We start from the raw sequence: 17,941 nt of genomic DNA on the forward strand, positions 1-17,941 counted from the left end.
AACATTTGTGATTACCCACAATGCACCACTACTGAATATGCAAATTATCTCTTTTCGCCCCTGTAAGCCAGGCAAGCATCCAGAACCGCTGGCGTATAGCAAGCCTATAGCTTTAAATATTACACAGCCACACCAACCCCACATGTAGACAGCCTGTTTCGGACTTTTGGTCCTCATCAGTACATGGCAGGGATTGATATGGCTGTATGGGATAGGGCTTGGACCAGTACAACAGAATACTTATTAGTAGGAGGGCTTTTCGGTCTCTTTTATCCCCCTATATATTGCTAGTGGATTGGGTCACCCCGAGCTGCTTGGTTACTCTGTTTAAATGGTACATGAAGTGACATATGGCATGGGGCCTGGTGCAGAAAAAGGCAGTTGACTTGCCATGCGCAAGCAGTGCATAGCAGTTTTACTGGTACTAACATCAATCGAGCACCGCCAGTTGCTTAATTAGCACCAAATCCGTTACAGGGATAGCATGTGAGTTGCTATAATAATATGAAGGTGTAACGCACATTGCTGTATCAATGGATGCGGCACCAATGGAGTAACAAATGGTGCTCCTCGGGAGAAAGTACAGGTAAAATTGCTGTGCACTGCCTGCATTTTTACTGATATTGTAAAAGTTAATATTACGCACATGTGCACATAATTATGCAACTTATATTATGTGCGAATGTGCACAGTATTAATGTGTAAAAATCTGTAGTTCACAGAGGTATTTTGTATTGGTATACCCTGTATGCTGTTGAACAGCACCACAGAAGATGCTGGTGCTATATGCTGGACTGGGCCACTGGAGAATTCAGGGGAGGATGCGGGGGGGGGGGGGGGGGGGGGACACTTTTCTCCTTGGTCCTCCCTGTCCTTGGTCAACCCTCCGCCACTCTGCTATCCTGGCAGTTACTCTTACAAAAATGGACATTTTGTTGTAGCCCGATAGTAATTGCCGGGAGAGCTGAGCAGCAGAGGGGGGGCCAAGGAGAAGGAGGGAGGAGAAAATGTGGGCCCCTCTCCCTGCAGAATATCATCACAGGAGTTTCAATAGTAGTGGAGGAGGAGGAAGGTGCGGACAGAGATCCCACCATGCCTGCAGGGCCCTCAAACATGCCAGAGGAGAGCCCAACATTCCAGCAGAGATCCCACCATGCCAGCAAGGCCCCCATGCAAGCAGAGAGCCCACAATTTCAGCAGAGAGCTCATCATGCCAGAAAAGCCGCCACTATACACATAACAGCTACCACCATGCCAGCAGAGCCCCCACCATGAATGCAGACCATCCACCATGCAAGCAGAGTGCCCACCATGCCAGCAGAGCCCTTACGCCCCCACCATGCCAGCAGCAGCTGTTCTGCATCCTGTGCAATGGCTGGGTTGAGGTTGAGGGTCAGGGTATTACACCCAGAGGCTAGTGCCTCCCCAGCCTCGGCCTGGCTACACCAATGGCTTATGACACTGCAGTTATTGTGTGGTTAATGAATCGTTGAGCTTCCTTCTCATCTGTACAAACCTGATGGGCCAGTATGTAGATGTTATGTCCAACAGCTCTGGGGGACACCTGCTCATCGAGTTCCTGCTCATCCTGTTCAGTGTCCAGTCCTTGGTTATATGCTGCCTTTATCACATCTACCTGTAGAAAGAGATGAAGAAAGACCATTTACTGAAAAAAACGCCATCAATCAAATTCATAGGACCTATATCTGAAAATGCACTTTTTCACCAGCACAGATGTTGTCACCTCTGTCCATTGGTTTTAGGTACTGAGAGCATTTCATAATATTGCTTCTATGAATAAAAGATCAATAAGAAACCCCCATTGGCTAATGCACACTTGGTTACACAGACAGCCATGTATTGCACAGCAACAGTGCCATCTGTTGTCAGGCTGACCCTCTTTATTACACAGAATGGAGCAGTGCAAAGCAATGCAGACGGCAGTGTGCTTCCTCAGCACACGCTGCAACAGAATGCATTAGGTCTCATTCACACTATACGCATTGATGTCCGTTTTTTAGCAACGGGTATCATCTGGGATCCGCAAACAAATTACAAAAGTCATTTTTTGTCATGTACCTTGTTCACATTTGCACATTGCGCTAATCCAATTAGTGAATTACTTAACAGACTGTTGCAAGCATTTCTGTGTGTTAAGCTCAGAAATGCATTGCAATAAAAATCAACGAGAGCATTTAAAAATAACATTGCAATGCGATTTTGCATGCATATGACACTCACGTTCCCAGAAGGTTCTGAGAGTTATCAGTCTGTCAAAAAAACGCATTGGAAAATGCACTTCAAAATCATCAGAATGTTTGTGGTGGGATGTGGGGGGAGATTTGAGTGCCTGGGGAAAACCCACGTAAATCTGTAATCGAGTTGGCCTTCATTTTTAATACATTTTCCTTAACTTGACGATTTAATTAAATCCATTGTCTAATCTATTCCAAGCATCGTGTAGTATTCGAAAAATAGGAGGTCCAGGATATCACCCTAATTGGCCCATCTCACCCATTGAATAGCAATCATCCAACCAACAGAATATGGGAAGCTCAGGGCTAGTACAAAAATACAACATTTATTGGAAAATTCAATACCTAAAACAATGGCCCATAGATGTACAATAGACAAACACAAACACATACCCTCCCATAAAAACCACTATTGTGCAATCTGACATCTGGGATACCAACGTTATTTCTGCAACTTATTCCCTTCACCCCTCAGAGTTGCCCTTAAGCAATCTTAAAATAGTGCACTAGCCAAAATGTTTGTTTTTTTGTTACTGGTTAAAGTGGGGAAAGATTAGAATCTGCATCAGGTTAGTTTCCCTATCGCCACCTTCCCTGTATAGCCTTCTGCAAGAGAAAGAGAGAGAACTCGGCCGACAGCAACAAAGACTGCAAGCAAAAGACTTTCTTGGCAAGGTGAGGAAATAAATTGCAACACAAATCAGGTTTTTATTGCTGCCTAGTAGTAGCAGTAGGGTATTGTACCATGTTAGCCATCAGTAAAAGCAAGAAGTTTTGAATCAGGATGATACCATTTATTGGCTAACTTAAAGGACTCCTAGTCTTTTAAGTTAGTCAATAAATGGCATCATCCTGATTCAAAACGTCTTGTTATTGCTGCCTGTGTTGCTTTTGGACAGATTTTCTCACTACATGTTACCAGTGACAACATAGTAAGTGAGAAAGTCATTTCTTCAACAAGGGCACAGGCAGACATTCTACTAGCCCTTCTTCCCTGCATACTCTGCCCATAACTACTACATATTATAAAAGTGCTCCTTATTTTATTGTACAGATAAGAACCTGGCAATGTGCATTACCAGCTCTCCGGGCCTCATGTTATACAGGATCCTCTCCGCATTCTCACTGTCATGGCGGCTCTCCATGATGGCCAAAAGCAGCTTGGAGGCGTTATTCTGGAAATAGAAAAGTAACCTACATCAAAATAATAGCTAAAGAGAAAACATGGATGGTACATTTTAGAGTGAAACGTCACCTTCTTCAAACTTAAAGTGGATCCAAGATAAACTTTTACTCATTGCATAATTGTGTTCCTTTCATATAGTTTATAGGGCATTCCTCAAGCCAAATACTGTTTAGTTTTGTTTTAATACTCTAAATCCCTATAAACTTCTAAACAAGCCTCGCCCACAGGTTTTCAGAGAGCCAAGGCACTTTCAGACAGTAGCAAGGGCTTATTGGAGCTCAGTCTGTGCAGAAGGAGAGGGAGGTGTTACTAGCTAGAGATTTCAGAGGCAGAGGGGAGGAGGGGAGGGGCTGAATTTACTCACAGGCAAGCTGATAGCATCTCCAGCACTCAGCCTGTGACAATGTGACAAACAGAACATGGCTGCCCTCACTGTATCACAGGAATAAATATTCATAAACTGTTGAAGCTGTTTGCAGATAGATATGCTGTGTAAACTATCTAAACTTTAGATAGCATATATAGACAAGTTACTTTTTATAGTTAGCTTTTCATCTCAGATCCGCTTTAAAGTGGATCCGAGGTGAACTTTTACACATTGCATAATTGTGTTCCTTTCCTATTGTTTATAGGGCATTCCTCAAGCCAAATACTTTTTTGTTTTTGTTTTAATACCCTTATTCCTTATAAACTAAAAAAGCCACGCCCACAGGGTTTTAGAGAGCCTTGGCAGTAGCAAGGGCTCATGGGAGCTCAGTCTGGGCAGGAAGAGGAGGAGGTGTTACTAGCCATTGATTTCAGAGGCAGAGGGGAGGAGGAAGGAGGAGAGGGTATTAGGCTGATGGCTCAAGATACAGATAAGCCTGCCTCTGTGTAATGTTTACAAACAGTTTACAAACAACATGGCTGCTGTCATTGTATCACAGGAATAATCAATCATATTCTATTAAAACTGTTTGCAGCTAGATTTGCTGTGTAAACTATCTAAACTTTAGATAAGATATATAAACAAGTTACGTGTTATAGGTCATTTTTCATCTCGGATCCGCTTTAAGGGAAACCTGAAGGGAAAAAGTGCCCACATGTATACTTACCTCAGTCCCCCTCCACCTTACCATTCCAGCGCTGGGACCACCAAACCTCTTTGATAAAGACTTGTCCAAGAGTGGGAGTGGCCATGCTCCTGTCATGAACGAGTGGGGCCACGCTGTGCAGGACATCTTGCACCTGCTCAGTGCGCAGTAGCAGTTTGGCCCTTCTCATTCACAGGAGCAGAGCGGCCATGAACATCCAGGGGGTACTGTGGTCTGCAGAAGGATGTGGGAAGCCTCTGGAGGATGTGATATAAATATCATATTTTCTCTCCTTTGATACTTGCATGTTAATTTAAGTTCTGGAATGTGTTCTCTAATCCACCATACCAAATTTAAACCTCCGCTTAAAGTGAGCCCGAGGTGAGAGTGATATGGAGACTGCCATATTTATTTCCTTTTAAACAATACCAGTTGCCTGGCAGCCCTGCTGGTCTATTTGGCTGCTGTAGAGTCTGAATTTTACAAGAAACAAGCAGGCAGCTAATCTTGTCAGCACTGACAATATTGTCAAAAACATCTGAACTGCTGCATGCTTGTTCAGCGTCTATGGCTGAAAGTATTATAGCTAGAGGATCAGCAGGATAGCCAGGCAACTAGTATTACCTAAAAGGAAATAAATATGACAGCCTCCATATCACTCTCACCTTGGGCTCACTTTTCTTCACCTCCCCTCTCCCCCCTGCCACTTACTGATATAATGGGATCCACAACTGCAGGGAACACGTGACCCATACTATAACCAGATAGCCACAGTGCTGCTGTCCACTTTGGGCCACATCACACTGTTCTCCCACAATCCCCAATGTCACCTCCAAGAAACTAAGTTGGCATTCAGACTATTACATATGTATATTTTTGACTTCTTTAAAGATAAAGGTCGGTGAGACCATATAGGACAGAACTATCTGATGATATGGCAATATTTATATCACCTATAGCAGAGTTTGGTACCTTCAATTGCAGCACTAAATCCATGCGGTACTTCCCCAGCGGGTTGATGTCATTCAGAATTAAGGCGATGATGATGTCGATGCCGTTGGACTCGTGAGTGGCTATACATGTCTGCAAAACAAAGATCATCCCAATTTGATTATTATCATTTTATTATTAACAACTTCCGTACCAGTAGTCTCTGCCCCCTTAACCTCCTTAGCGGTAACCCCATGCTGGACACAGGGTAAGCCACCGCGGAGGATTCCTCTGGCCCCGCTGTGCCGATTTGCACAATTTTTTTTCAAACATGCAGCTAGCACTTTGCTAGCTGTGTTTTTGTTGCGATCGCCACCAGCGATGCGCCGCTACCCACCGCAATATAGGCCCCCCCCCTCCGCATACCCCTGGCCAATCGCCGCCAGGCTGCGCTATGGGGTGGATCGGGATTCCCTGTGACGTCACAACGTTGATGACGTCACTCCGTACATCGCCATGGCGACGGGGGATGCCCTCAAGGAAATCCCGTTTAGAACGGGATTTGCTTATGGGCAAGCGGCGCCGGCGGCGATCGGTGAGTATGGGGGGATGCCGCAGGGAGGGGGGAAGCATGTAGCTAGCGCTAGGCTAGCTACATGCTAGAAAAAAAAAACAAAAGGTGAAAAAAAAACTCCCGCGGTTGCGCAGCCGCACAAATCACACCGCCAGGGAGGTTAAGGACCAGAGACTGCTGGTACCGAAGAACGAAACCTCCCAACAAATCACCCCGCATACCCGGTGCGCCTCCCGCCACTGCTCCATCCCCTCAGGCCCCTCTTTCTGCCGTCGCTCCTGGCGCTGTCCTTCAATGTAAGCCAAAGAGATTAGCTTACAGTAATGACAGGATCAGGAGCCAATGAAATCGGCTTCTGACTGGCTCACACAGCTCTGCCTTCATATAGACGCCAGGGGGAGACATGTGTGGCGGGGAGAGAATGATGCCATGGGCAGGAGCATGCGGCGGGATAATTAAGATCTACGCCCTTGCAGTAACACAGGGATCCCCAAACTTTTTTGGTCAAGGGCCGGGTCAACATACTTCAGACTGCTGGGGGGCCTGAACATACATAAAATGATGTTGTAAAACATTGCATTGAATATGGGTATTTATTTCAGCCAATCTTGCCTGGAGGGGAACTCTCAGCAGCAGCCATTCAGTCATGCAGCGCCCGAAGAACATCTTTGTGCACCAGACAGTGAAGCATACCCAGGGACAACCTGCCATCCAGTTGGACAGCAGTGTCACCTGATGCAGAATTGGATGGGAAGCCAGCAAATCACTGATCACTGGCTTCTACAGTATGTGGATGGGTGATGACAGCACTGCTATTCTATATGCGGGCCGCCAATATTTAAAGGTGTAGTCGGCCACATCTATAAGTTATACATTTTGTGTTTGGGGGCCAGTGAAAAAGCCTCGTGGGGCCACATTAGTTTGAGGACCACTGATCTAAGGGGTGGGGGAGAAAAAAACATGGGGGGGGGGGGGTGTATGTCCAAGGGAGGGGGTTGGAGCTACCAAGATGGTAGGTAAGCAATGGTGAACAGATGGGTCTTGAATGAGTTGAGGGTGGGGGCGAGCCTGATGGAGGGAGAGGGTTCCATAAAGTAGGGGCTGCCCTGGAGAAGTTCTGGACCCTTGCAAGTGATGTAGAGGGTTGGACATCCATAGAGTGTTGGAGGAGCGGAGAGAGATTGATGGAGGAGTGGAGAGAGCAGGTTGGGGAGTATCTCAGGACAAGATCCAAGAGATAATGAATAGTGACTTGTCCCTCAAGTAATACAAATAATGTAATTACCAACTGAGTACCGTGCTGGCATTCCCACACTGCACGGCCAGTGATAATTACCTGGTTCTCGTGGCACGGCCCTTGGCAGTACTCCGTTAAGGTCTCAAGAGTTTGGTTCACCAAGGCTACGTTCCTTTCATTGATGTAGAGACCTAGCAGACCAAGTCCGCCCGTCGTGCTGCCACAGATACAGTCCAGGAACTGCAGAGTTTCACACACTAAGTTGTAGTTGGTCTTGTTGTTCTGGTTTCTTAGGAAGTTCTGAAAAGCCAAACCTGAATGTTAGTAGGAGCAATTTACAACCTGAGCAAAATAAAAAATTATTAAAATACAAAACCTACATTGCAACGCAACTTATTTATAAATATTAATTTTATCAAGACCTCCTTAATGTTTCAGCTACATGATACAAACCTCCAAACTTTCAGCTCCAGTAATGAATAACAGTTGAATTTTGAAATGGCGCAGTCAGAATTGCTGCTGTAACTAGTATTGCATAATGCAGTTACAGCAGAAATGGTTGCTTCCTCCCCAGGTCAGCAGCACCACTCAGAGGCCAGTGGCAGGACTGACAGTGTGTTGCAGCTGGAAAACTCCACCCCATTCTCAGCCTGAAGCAGATGCAGGTCTGCTTGTTGGCTGCACATAAACTGCCTCTTCCTCTATGACATAATTAAAAAAAAAAAAAAGAGCAGCCAACGGACCATACGTTTTGATAATTATTATCGAATCGGATGAAAATCAGTGCCGACAAGAGTATGGCTGATCGATAATATGACCCATTTGGGGCCGAAATTGGTTGCATGCATTGATCGGACATGCTGAGAAATCTCAGGCCAAAGGGCTCGATCGGATGCATGGCGGTAACAGTGTGCGATAACGGTACAAGCAATGAACGCGACGGAACCCTCTGGCGCTGTGCCCCCCCATGTAAATGTGCATTTACCTGTACATTTATACTTTACCTGTCTGCTGTTGCCCACCGCGGTGCCCATCATCTTCCACTTCCTCCATTCGCTCCTCAGATGCTGCCAGTGTATAGAACGTGACGTCACATGCGCCCCACGTGCTATACACCAGCATTGTGTGAAGTGCCAATATGGAAGCAAAAGATGGATGGGAATATTTACATTAGGGTCAGCAACGGAGACGGTGTCACAAGACCAATTTCCAAGAGTTTTCATGCTGAAATTGATGGGCAATCGGTCTGCGGTGTATCGGCAGGCAAAAGACCTCTATGATTGGATTCGACCAGAGAGAAATCTGTCTTTTGTTTTAATCTCCCCTCATCGCTAGATTTATGGCACCTTTACAACCAGCACAAACTGAAGCCTGTTTACTATCAGTGCAGGCATAACAACAGTACGTGGTAACACACTTACAATTCAGATTTAAGCATACAGTGAATGACTCCTGACTATGTACATAACATGCCTAGGGTGTTCTTTTGGAAATGTTTGCATGAACTCCAGTTAGCAATCACCAACTGTCTACTCATGTAACTATGAACCACTATTGGCGAGGGCAGATAAACATACAGTTCTCCCCCATGCCATGAACAATAACCAATCATAACCTGCAATACTCCACTCAATAAAATGGAATAATAATCCAGATGGAGTGGTGTGTGCTCCCTCCACAGAGCAGCTCATAGTACCAGCCGTAGAAGGGCGGCCAGCTCTTCCATCCTGAGCTCCTTCCTGTGCCCTGATTGGCCCCTCTTGTGTGTTTGTGTTGCAGTGGGGCTGCCCTGTCAGCATATCTGTCTCTTGTCAGCAGATTTACCTGGAGACCAAGGTTGTGATTCTCACAGAGCAGCTGAAGGAACCTCAGGATTGGCTGCATGATGATTATGACAGGACTCATGGTGACCGACTCCTCTGGTGCCTTCTCTTCCCCACCTCCGTTCTCTCCTCCGGGTCCCATCAGGTCCATGTCTGGGTCTATGGCTTTCCTGTACATGGAATAAGCCTTGGAGGTGGCAGTGGAGGCCTCCACCAATTGCCCCTTCATCCTGTCTGTCAGGTGCAGCTGTCCATCCCGCCCTGCATGCAAACCAACAAGGAGAAATAAATAAGTATTACATGCAGAACTCCAGCCAAATTCTGTTCTTTCCTCTTTTAACTGTAGTGAAAAGAGATTCCTCTCGCTGAGACCAATATTCTTTTATGAAACTCATATGCCAGGAGAGTGCAGTCTCACCCCACTCACTTGTACACAGTAATCATTACACTGTGTTTCTTGACAACCTGTGACCACTCCTATTAGTGCCCATGCACTTATCACATGACCTGAACCTGAGCAGCATGGTGGACAGCACTCTCGCCTTGCAGCATTAAAGTTCCAGGTTTGAATCTCTGATAGGACACTATCTGCATGAAGTCTGTATGTTCTCCCCATATTTGCATGGGTGGCTTCCTCTTATATTTCAAAGGTTTAGATTGCGAGCCTTTCTGAGGGACAGATAAGCCTTGTACAGGCGTACCTATTACACAGCCGCCAGGAGATTTCGGCGCAGGGTAAAGCAGATAAGCGAGGCATTCATTACTATTCCCCCATATGGCCGCTATGGATAACGGGGGAAAGACGTAATGCAGCTTCCAACTATTGCTGGCGGACAAATTACAGTTTTTTTGCAGTGATTTGCGCCTTGTCTGCTGACAGCGCCAAAATCACTCACTGAGCGTTGCTATAGCTGTAATTCCTAATACGGCCTATGGTGACGCCTGCTGCGCCCGAATCTCCTGTGCTGTTTTTACAGTGCTCCTTGTACAGACAGTAGAGGAAACTAGGCCGAGGTAATCGTTTGGCTCTGTCTTGTCTGATAACTTATTGCGTGTACAGCTGCCACAGGCTAAATTGTTAAACAATGAGCCACAAACAAGCTACTTACTTGTGAGCTGCCCTGTCTGCCCCCTCCCCTCTCCACTGACAGTGCCATAGCTGAGCATCATGTCTGTGCAGTGCTTATTCCCCATAGTGCCGCTCTAATGATCAAATGGCGGTTGTTCAGGATGACATTGATACTGTGTGTATGAAGCATGACAAGTTGGATGTACTCTATGAAGCGTTATGGAAGGCATCTGTGCAATAAAAGTACATAATGATACTAATGTCTCACACAACTACTTTTATGGGCACTACAAAAATCTGCAACCACCTGACAGCCAGGACGACTCCCACCAACGAAGTGTGAAACCGCATTACACATGAAGCTTCCTTTATCCCGCCTGAGACACTCCGGAGACTTTCCGCTGCTTGTTTTCTGTATTGGAACGCTAATGTTTTATTCTCGCGCTCTTCACAGCTTTAGGGGGATTGAGCTGTGTCATTTATGGCTTCCCACACTAGGGCTGGGGAGTAGTGGAAGCCATAAGCGATGCTGCAAAACAGGACTGTCTGCTATTAGCAGGTGAAAGTTTGCAGTCCTCGTCTGGGTCATATCAAATCATACTAGGAATTGGTGAAGCATAAATAAATTATCAGTTGTGTGACTCCAGTAATGTGCAACTCCACATTTTTTAATGAACCCCTTTGCAACAGCCCAAGAGGGATTGGCAACTGATCCCTTGGGCGACATGCCTGGGCAGAGGCTGACAGACACGTTGCTAGCCTGCAGGCTAACAACACTAACAACATGCTCTGTTCCTATGCCCGAAAGGGGGGAGGGGGTCGGTGGGGGTGGGGGGGTGTATTTGTGTGAGAAGCAGATGGGGTAATTGGAAAGAATAATGCTCTCGGTCATCAGTCGGCCAAAGCTGTCCGCCAGGCAGATAACTCAGGTTTATTGTATCCGAGAATTTGGGTAACACTAGAAAATACTGTAGTAGGTGTAAAAAAATGAAATACCTTAGCAGCGGAAAGCCTCTGGATCCTCATCCACCCTTCCTGCGCTGCACCCTTCTAAAAACAATCTTCACCATGGTGGTTGTGCACAAGCAGCTCCATACTGTGCAGACATGAACCCACTGGCACCTGCGCCACGCAGCCTCTCTCACACATAGAGGGCAGCCACAAAGAGGAAGAAGATCCTGGCTGGCAGCGGAGGGGTCATGGAGGATCAGGAAAGCATCTAGAGCATCCTGAGGCTTCCCCTTCTAAGGTAAGTATCTCATTTTGTACGCTCTCTAATTTGACAGGTTTGCTTTAAAACTGAATCTACTAAAACTTAAAAAAATACTTCTTGCCAGGTTTCACTCAATACCAAGAATACATTTAAACACCCCCCAAAAAGCATGCAATTTTTGTTTTACTGGTGCACAGTAGTACACACCATGTGATTTCCCGTCGGGTAGACGGTCAAATCGATTATCGATTTATAATCGATTTACTGATCACTTCTATACAAAGTTGATCACAAAAAATATCAGATATCAGATCGGACCTGTCAGAAACAACCAAATTGTATGGTGTGTACCAGGCAAAACAAAGTGTTTAAAATCTTATTATCTGTGGAGAGTAAATAGTGCAGTAGGACATTTGTTGTGGACGAGGGGTTAAAAGTAATTGTAACTTTAGAGGGACACTATAGTGCATTCAATATTCCACTAGTATATCCTGAAGGAGAAGGGTTTACAAAAAGTTCTGTTACGGTCTTGTAAAAGCTTTTATCTTTCATCCTCTTTGTTCAAAATCTGACAGCACTGAACACAGAGAGCAGCTGTCTTGTCTCAGCACACGGAGATAAGACAGAATGACTCATCAGTGAGGAGTGTGTGAGGAGGGAATTGGTACACAGGCTGGGAAGAGATACAACTACAAATATGTGGTGGTCATATTTCAACACAGTTTCTGGTTACTCAGATCAGAAAGAGGAAAGCTTAGTGAAGGGTGAAGCAACAATAATCCAGGCTGGTGGTGGTTTGAGATGTGGTAGAGCAGCAGCATTGCAACACGATTGGGCAGCTGTCAATATTACAGAAAGCATGTGATCTAATCATTTCAACATCTTGTACAATCCATGTCACAAATAACTAAGACTCCCTTGAGGACAAAGGCAAGCATGATTCAGTATAAGGGATGATCAATGAGATGCAAATAATCCTGAGTAGTTGCAGGATTATGCATATTTTGAATGCAAATGTATTCAGCTTGAAAATGGACTAATCGCATCCTGCCAAGGAAGACTTTGATTGGTCCATTTTCAAGCTGCATACAAATGCATGCATAATTTGCACAAACCTGCATTAACTCAGAATTATTTGATTCTCCTGAATTAGTCTAGTGTTCCTTAAAGGGAAGGTTCAGGGAAACCTGTAAAAAAATAAAAATCCCTATCCACTTACCTGGGGCTTCCTCCAGCCCGTGGCAGGCAGGAGGTGCCCTCGCCGCCGCTCCAGAGGCTTCCGGTCGTCTTCGGTGGCCGACCCGACCTGGCCAGGCCGGCTGCCAGGTCGGGCTCTTCTGCGCTCCAAGGACGGGCTCTTCTGCGTCCCACGTGGGCGCGCTGACGTCATCGGACGTCCTCCGGGCTGTACTGCGCATGCGCAGAACTACTGCGCCTGCACAGTACAGCCCGGAGGACGTCCGATGACGTCAGCGCGCCCGCGTGGGACGCAGAAGAGCCCGTCCTTGGAGCGCAGAAGAGCCCGACCTGGCAGCCGGCCTGGCCAGGTCGGGTCGGCCACCGAAGACGACCGGAAGCCTCTGGAGCGGCGGCGAGGGCACCTCCTGCCTGCCACGGGCTGGAGGAAGCCCCAGGTAAGTGGATAGGGATTTTTATTTTTTTACAGGTTTCCCTGAACCTTCCCTTTAATAATGTGCTTAGCCCAGGGCCGGATTTGCAACTCAGAGGACTGTAGGCACAGGCTTTCTAGTGGCCAAAGCTCTGCCCCTGAACACAAGCCACACCCCCAAGTAAAAATATTCTGAACTCCAATTCCTGCCTTACGTCACTAACTGTCCTTAGAGTTTCACACTCCAATCACTGGCTCATATCATCCATAGAGACATGCAACAAGGATTAGGGTGTCAGGGCTGGAACCCACAAGAGCGCTTTACAGAGTATTTAGGGAGCTCTTGAAAACGCTAGCGATTTCCAAAAACGCTTAGCTAAAGTTAACGGATGTGTCAACTTGCACAGGAGCGTTTGCGATTCCCAAAATCGCAAGCGCAGGACATGCAGCATTTTGTTAGCGTTAGCGCTTCAATGTAAAGTACATCATCGCTGGCGTGATCGCTCATCAAAACTTGCACAGAGCGATTTTGCTAGCGTTTTAAAGTTACTGTACACGGTAACAAAATTAAAAATAAATGAAAGGACCAATCAGACTTTAAAACGCTAATCGCTACACAACCGCTGGCAAATTGATTACACTTTCTAAAATCGCTCCGTAAAACGCTCATGAAATAGCTTACAAACTGCTCATACAAAACGCTAGCGATTGCTATTAGCGATAGCGTTTTGTAGTGGGTTTCAGGCCTCAGTGTTTGAGGTCAGTGATATGAGGCAGGGATTACACTATAAGCTCCTGAGGTAAGTGATCTGAGGAGGGGGGCCGTCTCTCCCACATAAGGCGCCTGTAGGCACGTGCCTACAGTGCCTTATGGAAAATCCGGCCCTGGCTTAGACTATTTGTGAACTGCATACAAAACCTTAATATAAATAATGTCAGTAATGTAATCTAAGGTTATTAAAATTACATTTCCATTTCAGTGTGCACCAAAACAGCATGTAAGCTCAAATTGCGCATAGATATAATTTGTACGTTGTTTGAAATAAAGTCTGCTTTATCTATATTTTACTCCTCCTACATGAATAATTAGCTGTTCGAAGTGTGAACAATTGTTACCTCTTTTCCATGACTGCTTCAACTGACTGGAAATAACAAAAGTGGAGTTTCACTTAAAACCAAGAACAGGGCTCCACTGTCTTTAGCTGGTATTGTTTTTAAACTTCGTTAATTTTGATACAAACTTTCCATCTCTCAAAAATATCCACGTGCCTGTCCTTCCTAATTATTTTGCTTGGCAATTAGGGTGTAAGTTAATAGCTGACACATAATGCATTAAGAAAACATGAGGGACTAAACCCGCACCGGAGCTGCCTGCACAGCGTCAGCAGAAACACTTTTACACCGCAACTGCTGAAAACGACCTGCGAGTGAGCGTTTTATTAACATGTTTCCTAAGTAGCAGCTCATTAAATTGATCCGTCACTGTGAATTATTATCTTCCGTCTGTACGTGCAGAAAATCACCTGAATCTCTCGCTTGTCAGTGTCTTCAAATTTGCAATGATGACTTGAAAAATATACGTCTATTAATGGGGAATTTGTGAGTTTTTTTTTTTAAATATCTCTGAGCTCCAGGCACACAGCTAAAATACGGTACAAGCGAAATGCCTGGCCTGTCAAAGGAGTTTATATTTCTGGAATGCCAGCCCCGTAATTCAGATAGTCCAGCTGCAGAGCACAGGCAGCATAACCTGCTCTGTGCCCTCAACATTCTCCACTCTGTAGATTAGTACCCCCCCCCCCCCCCCCACCAAAAAAACCTGGGCTAAGCCCCTCCCCCAACTGCTGATTGGAAAGAACAGCCCATTGATGAGTCCTTATTCTGCTCTCCTCTCGTGTAATCGTGTGCACGCTGATGGGCTACATTTTCTCACTTTTTATTGTATTATCACCATATATATCTAATATCTAATAAGCTTTATTATTAAGTTCTGAAAAGTATTACATACATAAGGTGACTAAATCCTTGTTCCCAATCAGAAGCTCCACAGGTACAAAATACCTGAGCAACACAAATGCCTGGAGGTTGTATACTAACTAAAAAAAAGAACAAAAAAACCTTTCCTGATAAAGGCAGCTCCAAGATTGTAACCCTAAGGGCTCAGCCACACTATAAGCACTTTTCTGAGCGCCTTGTGATTGATTAGCGCTTTCTGAGCGCTTTTTAAAACTCGCTGCAATTCTTACAAAAGTGAATAGGAGTGATTTTTAAAAAGCGCTCAGCGAGTGCTAATCAATCACAAGCGCTCAGAAAAGCGCTTATAGTGTGGCTGAGCCCTAGCCTATATGAAACAATAATATCCGGCAGTTCATATCACCTCTCTTCTTCGGCACAGATGTGTACTCATACTCTTCATCCTTCTTCTTCATGCCCAGGTCAATGGTGTTAACGGTCACAGTGGCACGGATCTCCTGCTGGGCGGCTTTCATTCGGTCATACAGGACCTTAAAGAACTTCTCTGACTTCTTCTGGTTATGTAGTTGGTAGTAAAATGAACTCTGTTGGAAAAGCACAGAGGATCAAACATGTCTCTATAGAATTAGGATATACAGGTAGCCCCTGACTTACGAACGCCCGACTTACGAACGACCAGCCGATACGAATGGCATGGATTCCGTGTTTCCATGGGAACAAGCCCCCCCCCCCCCCCCCCCCCCCCAAAAAAAAAAAATTAAAATTGGAAATTTAAAGAAAAAATGGCTTTTAAACACATTGTTCCAACTTAAGAACAGATTCAGGTTAAGAACGAACCTACTACAGTCCCTATCTCGTTCGTTAACCGGGGACTAACTGTAAATGTGCTCCACAGTAGCACCATTACCTTAACCTCCTTAGCGGTAACCCCGTGCTAGACACGGGGTAAGCCGCCGGAGGGTGCCGCTCAGGCCCTGCTGGGCCGATTTAAATAATTTTTTTTTTGCTGGACGCAGCTAGCACTTTGCTAGCTGCGCCAGCACCCCGATCGCCGCTGCCGTGCGCCCGATCGCCGCTATCCGGTGCGGCGCGCGGCCCCCCCCAGACCCCGTACGCTGCCTGGCCAATCAGTGCCCGGGACTCCCAATGACGTCCCGACGTCAGTGACGTCATCCTGCCCCGTCGCCATGGCGACGGGGGAAGCCCTCCAGGAAATCCCGTTCTTTGAACGGGATTTCCTGATCGGAGATCGCCGAAGGCGATCGAAGAGGGCGGGGGGATGCCGCTAAGCAGCGGCTATCATGTAGCGAGCCCTCGGCTCGCTACATGATTTAAAAAAAACAAAAACTGCTGCGCTTCCCCCTGGCGGTATTTTTCATACCGCCAAGGGGGTTAAAGCGGATTGAGATGAAAAACTAACTATAACAAGTAACTTGTCTATATATCTTATCTAAAGTTTAGATAGTTTACATAGCAAATCTAGCTGCAAACAGCTTCAACAGCTAATCTGCATCTCCAGCCCTCAGCCTGTGAAAACCTAATTCCCCCTCCTCCATCCTCCTCCTCTGAAATCTCTGGCTAGTAACACCTCCCCCTCCTCCTGCACAGACTGAGCTCCCATAAGCTCTTGCTACTGTCTGAAAATACCAAGGCACTCTGAAAAGCTGTGGGCGAGGCTTGTTTAGTTTATTGGGAATTCGAGTATTAAAACAAACAAAAAAAGTATTTGGCTTGAGGAATGCCCTATAAACTATATGAAAGGACCACAATTAATCAATGAGAAAGTTTATCTCTGATCCATTTTGCTAAGAATTAATTTATTCTAAATTCATTTTAACAGGAATATTAAGAAAGAAATGAAAAAAAAAAAAAAAAAAAAAAACATTATTTCTCAGTTTTTGGCGATTATAGTTTGAAATTAATACATGGTACCATAATTAAAACCCATGTATTTTATTTGCCCATTTGTCCCGCTTATTACACCATTTAAAGCGGAATATAACCATGCATTTCAATTTTGCTCTAAAACATTATTTACAGCATATTATATGCAAAAAGCATTTTTTTTTTTACTAGACCAGCATGGGAAGGGTTAAACACAGAGGTTTAAATTTCCTTGGAGAGATATGCAGAAGTTCAGATTGCTACATTCTATTTAGTTATATGTATCTATTGATAAATGTTACACACTCTTTGGCTGTCCTCCAACTCCTTCTCAGTCAGCGAGATGAGTCACATTCAACACTTAGATACATTTATGTAAACAAAATGTATCTATGTCAGCTTCGGATGCGTCTGCAGAAATCTCCAGGAACTTTAAAGCACTGTGTAACCCTTCCAATGCTGGTCTAGTAAAAGAAAAATGCTGGTTGCATATAATATACTGTAAATAATGTTTTAGAGCAAAGTTGAAATGCAGGGTTATATTCCGCTTTAAATTATGTCCCTATCACATTGTATGGCGCCGATATTTTATTTGGAAATAAAGGTGCTTTTTTTTTAACTTCCTTTGTAATTTTTTAATTTGTGTCCATCACTATTTACAAGCCCATAATTTAAAAAAGTATATTAATATACTCCTATGACATGCATATTTGAATAGTTCAGACCCTTAGGTAACTATTTATGTTTTGTTTTTGTTTTTTATTGTAATTTTTTTTATTTATTTTTTTACAAAAAATTTTATTTGGGTAATTTTTGGTGTGGGAGGCAAACAGCTAATTATAAATGTAAAAAAATGTATTTATTTAATAAAAAAATGGATGTGGGTGTAGTTTTACTATTTGGCCGTATGATCATACGCTTCCAGGAAACATTAGGAGGACGGGAAAAGTTTTGTAACTCAGAAAAACTGCAGCCTCTGACAACCTCTGACAAGAGGCTGTCGGTTTTTCTGCGGGGGGCTTCGATCAATGAATGGGATCTATAATCATTGATCGCTGGGCTAGCGGCCGGTGGCAGAAGCATGCGTGGTCCGCGGGAGTGCGTGCAGCCTATC

At 45.0% G+C, this 17,941-nt stretch overlaps 1 protein-coding gene across 5 annotated transcripts in view; it reads right to left on the reverse strand.

Moving 5' to 3' along the window:
• ITPR2 (inositol 1,4,5-trisphosphate receptor type 2) overlaps positions 1–17,941 on the reverse strand; it is a 467,841-nt gene that overhangs the window by 117,733 nt on the left and 332,167 nt on the right. For all 5 annotated transcript variants that reach the window (XR_011030536.1, XM_068277594.1, XM_068277593.1 and 2 more), the window contains 6 exons: positions 15,347–15,527; positions 9,080–9,339; positions 7,355–7,555; positions 5,487–5,597; positions 3,335–3,430; positions 1,517–1,636 (listed from right to left, as the gene is read on the reverse strand). Coding sequence is in view for 4 of the 5 variants with exons in the window: in XM_068277594.1 (XP_068133695.1) it covers positions 1,517–1,636; positions 3,335–3,430; positions 5,487–5,597; positions 7,355–7,555; positions 9,080–9,339; positions 15,347–15,527 (969 nt within the window). In the remaining variant the exon portion in view is untranslated. The remainder of the gene's footprint in view (positions 1–1,516; positions 1,637–3,334; positions 3,431–5,486; positions 5,598–7,354; positions 7,556–9,079; positions 9,340–15,346; positions 15,528–17,941) is intronic.

The sequence above is a fragment of the Hyperolius riggenbachi genome, chromosome 3 (genome assembly GCF_040937935.1).
Source record: "Hyperolius riggenbachi isolate aHypRig1 chromosome 3, aHypRig1.pri, whole genome shotgun sequence".
NCBI classification, from domain to species: Eukaryota; Metazoa; Chordata; class Amphibia; order Anura; family Hyperoliidae; genus Hyperolius; species Hyperolius riggenbachi.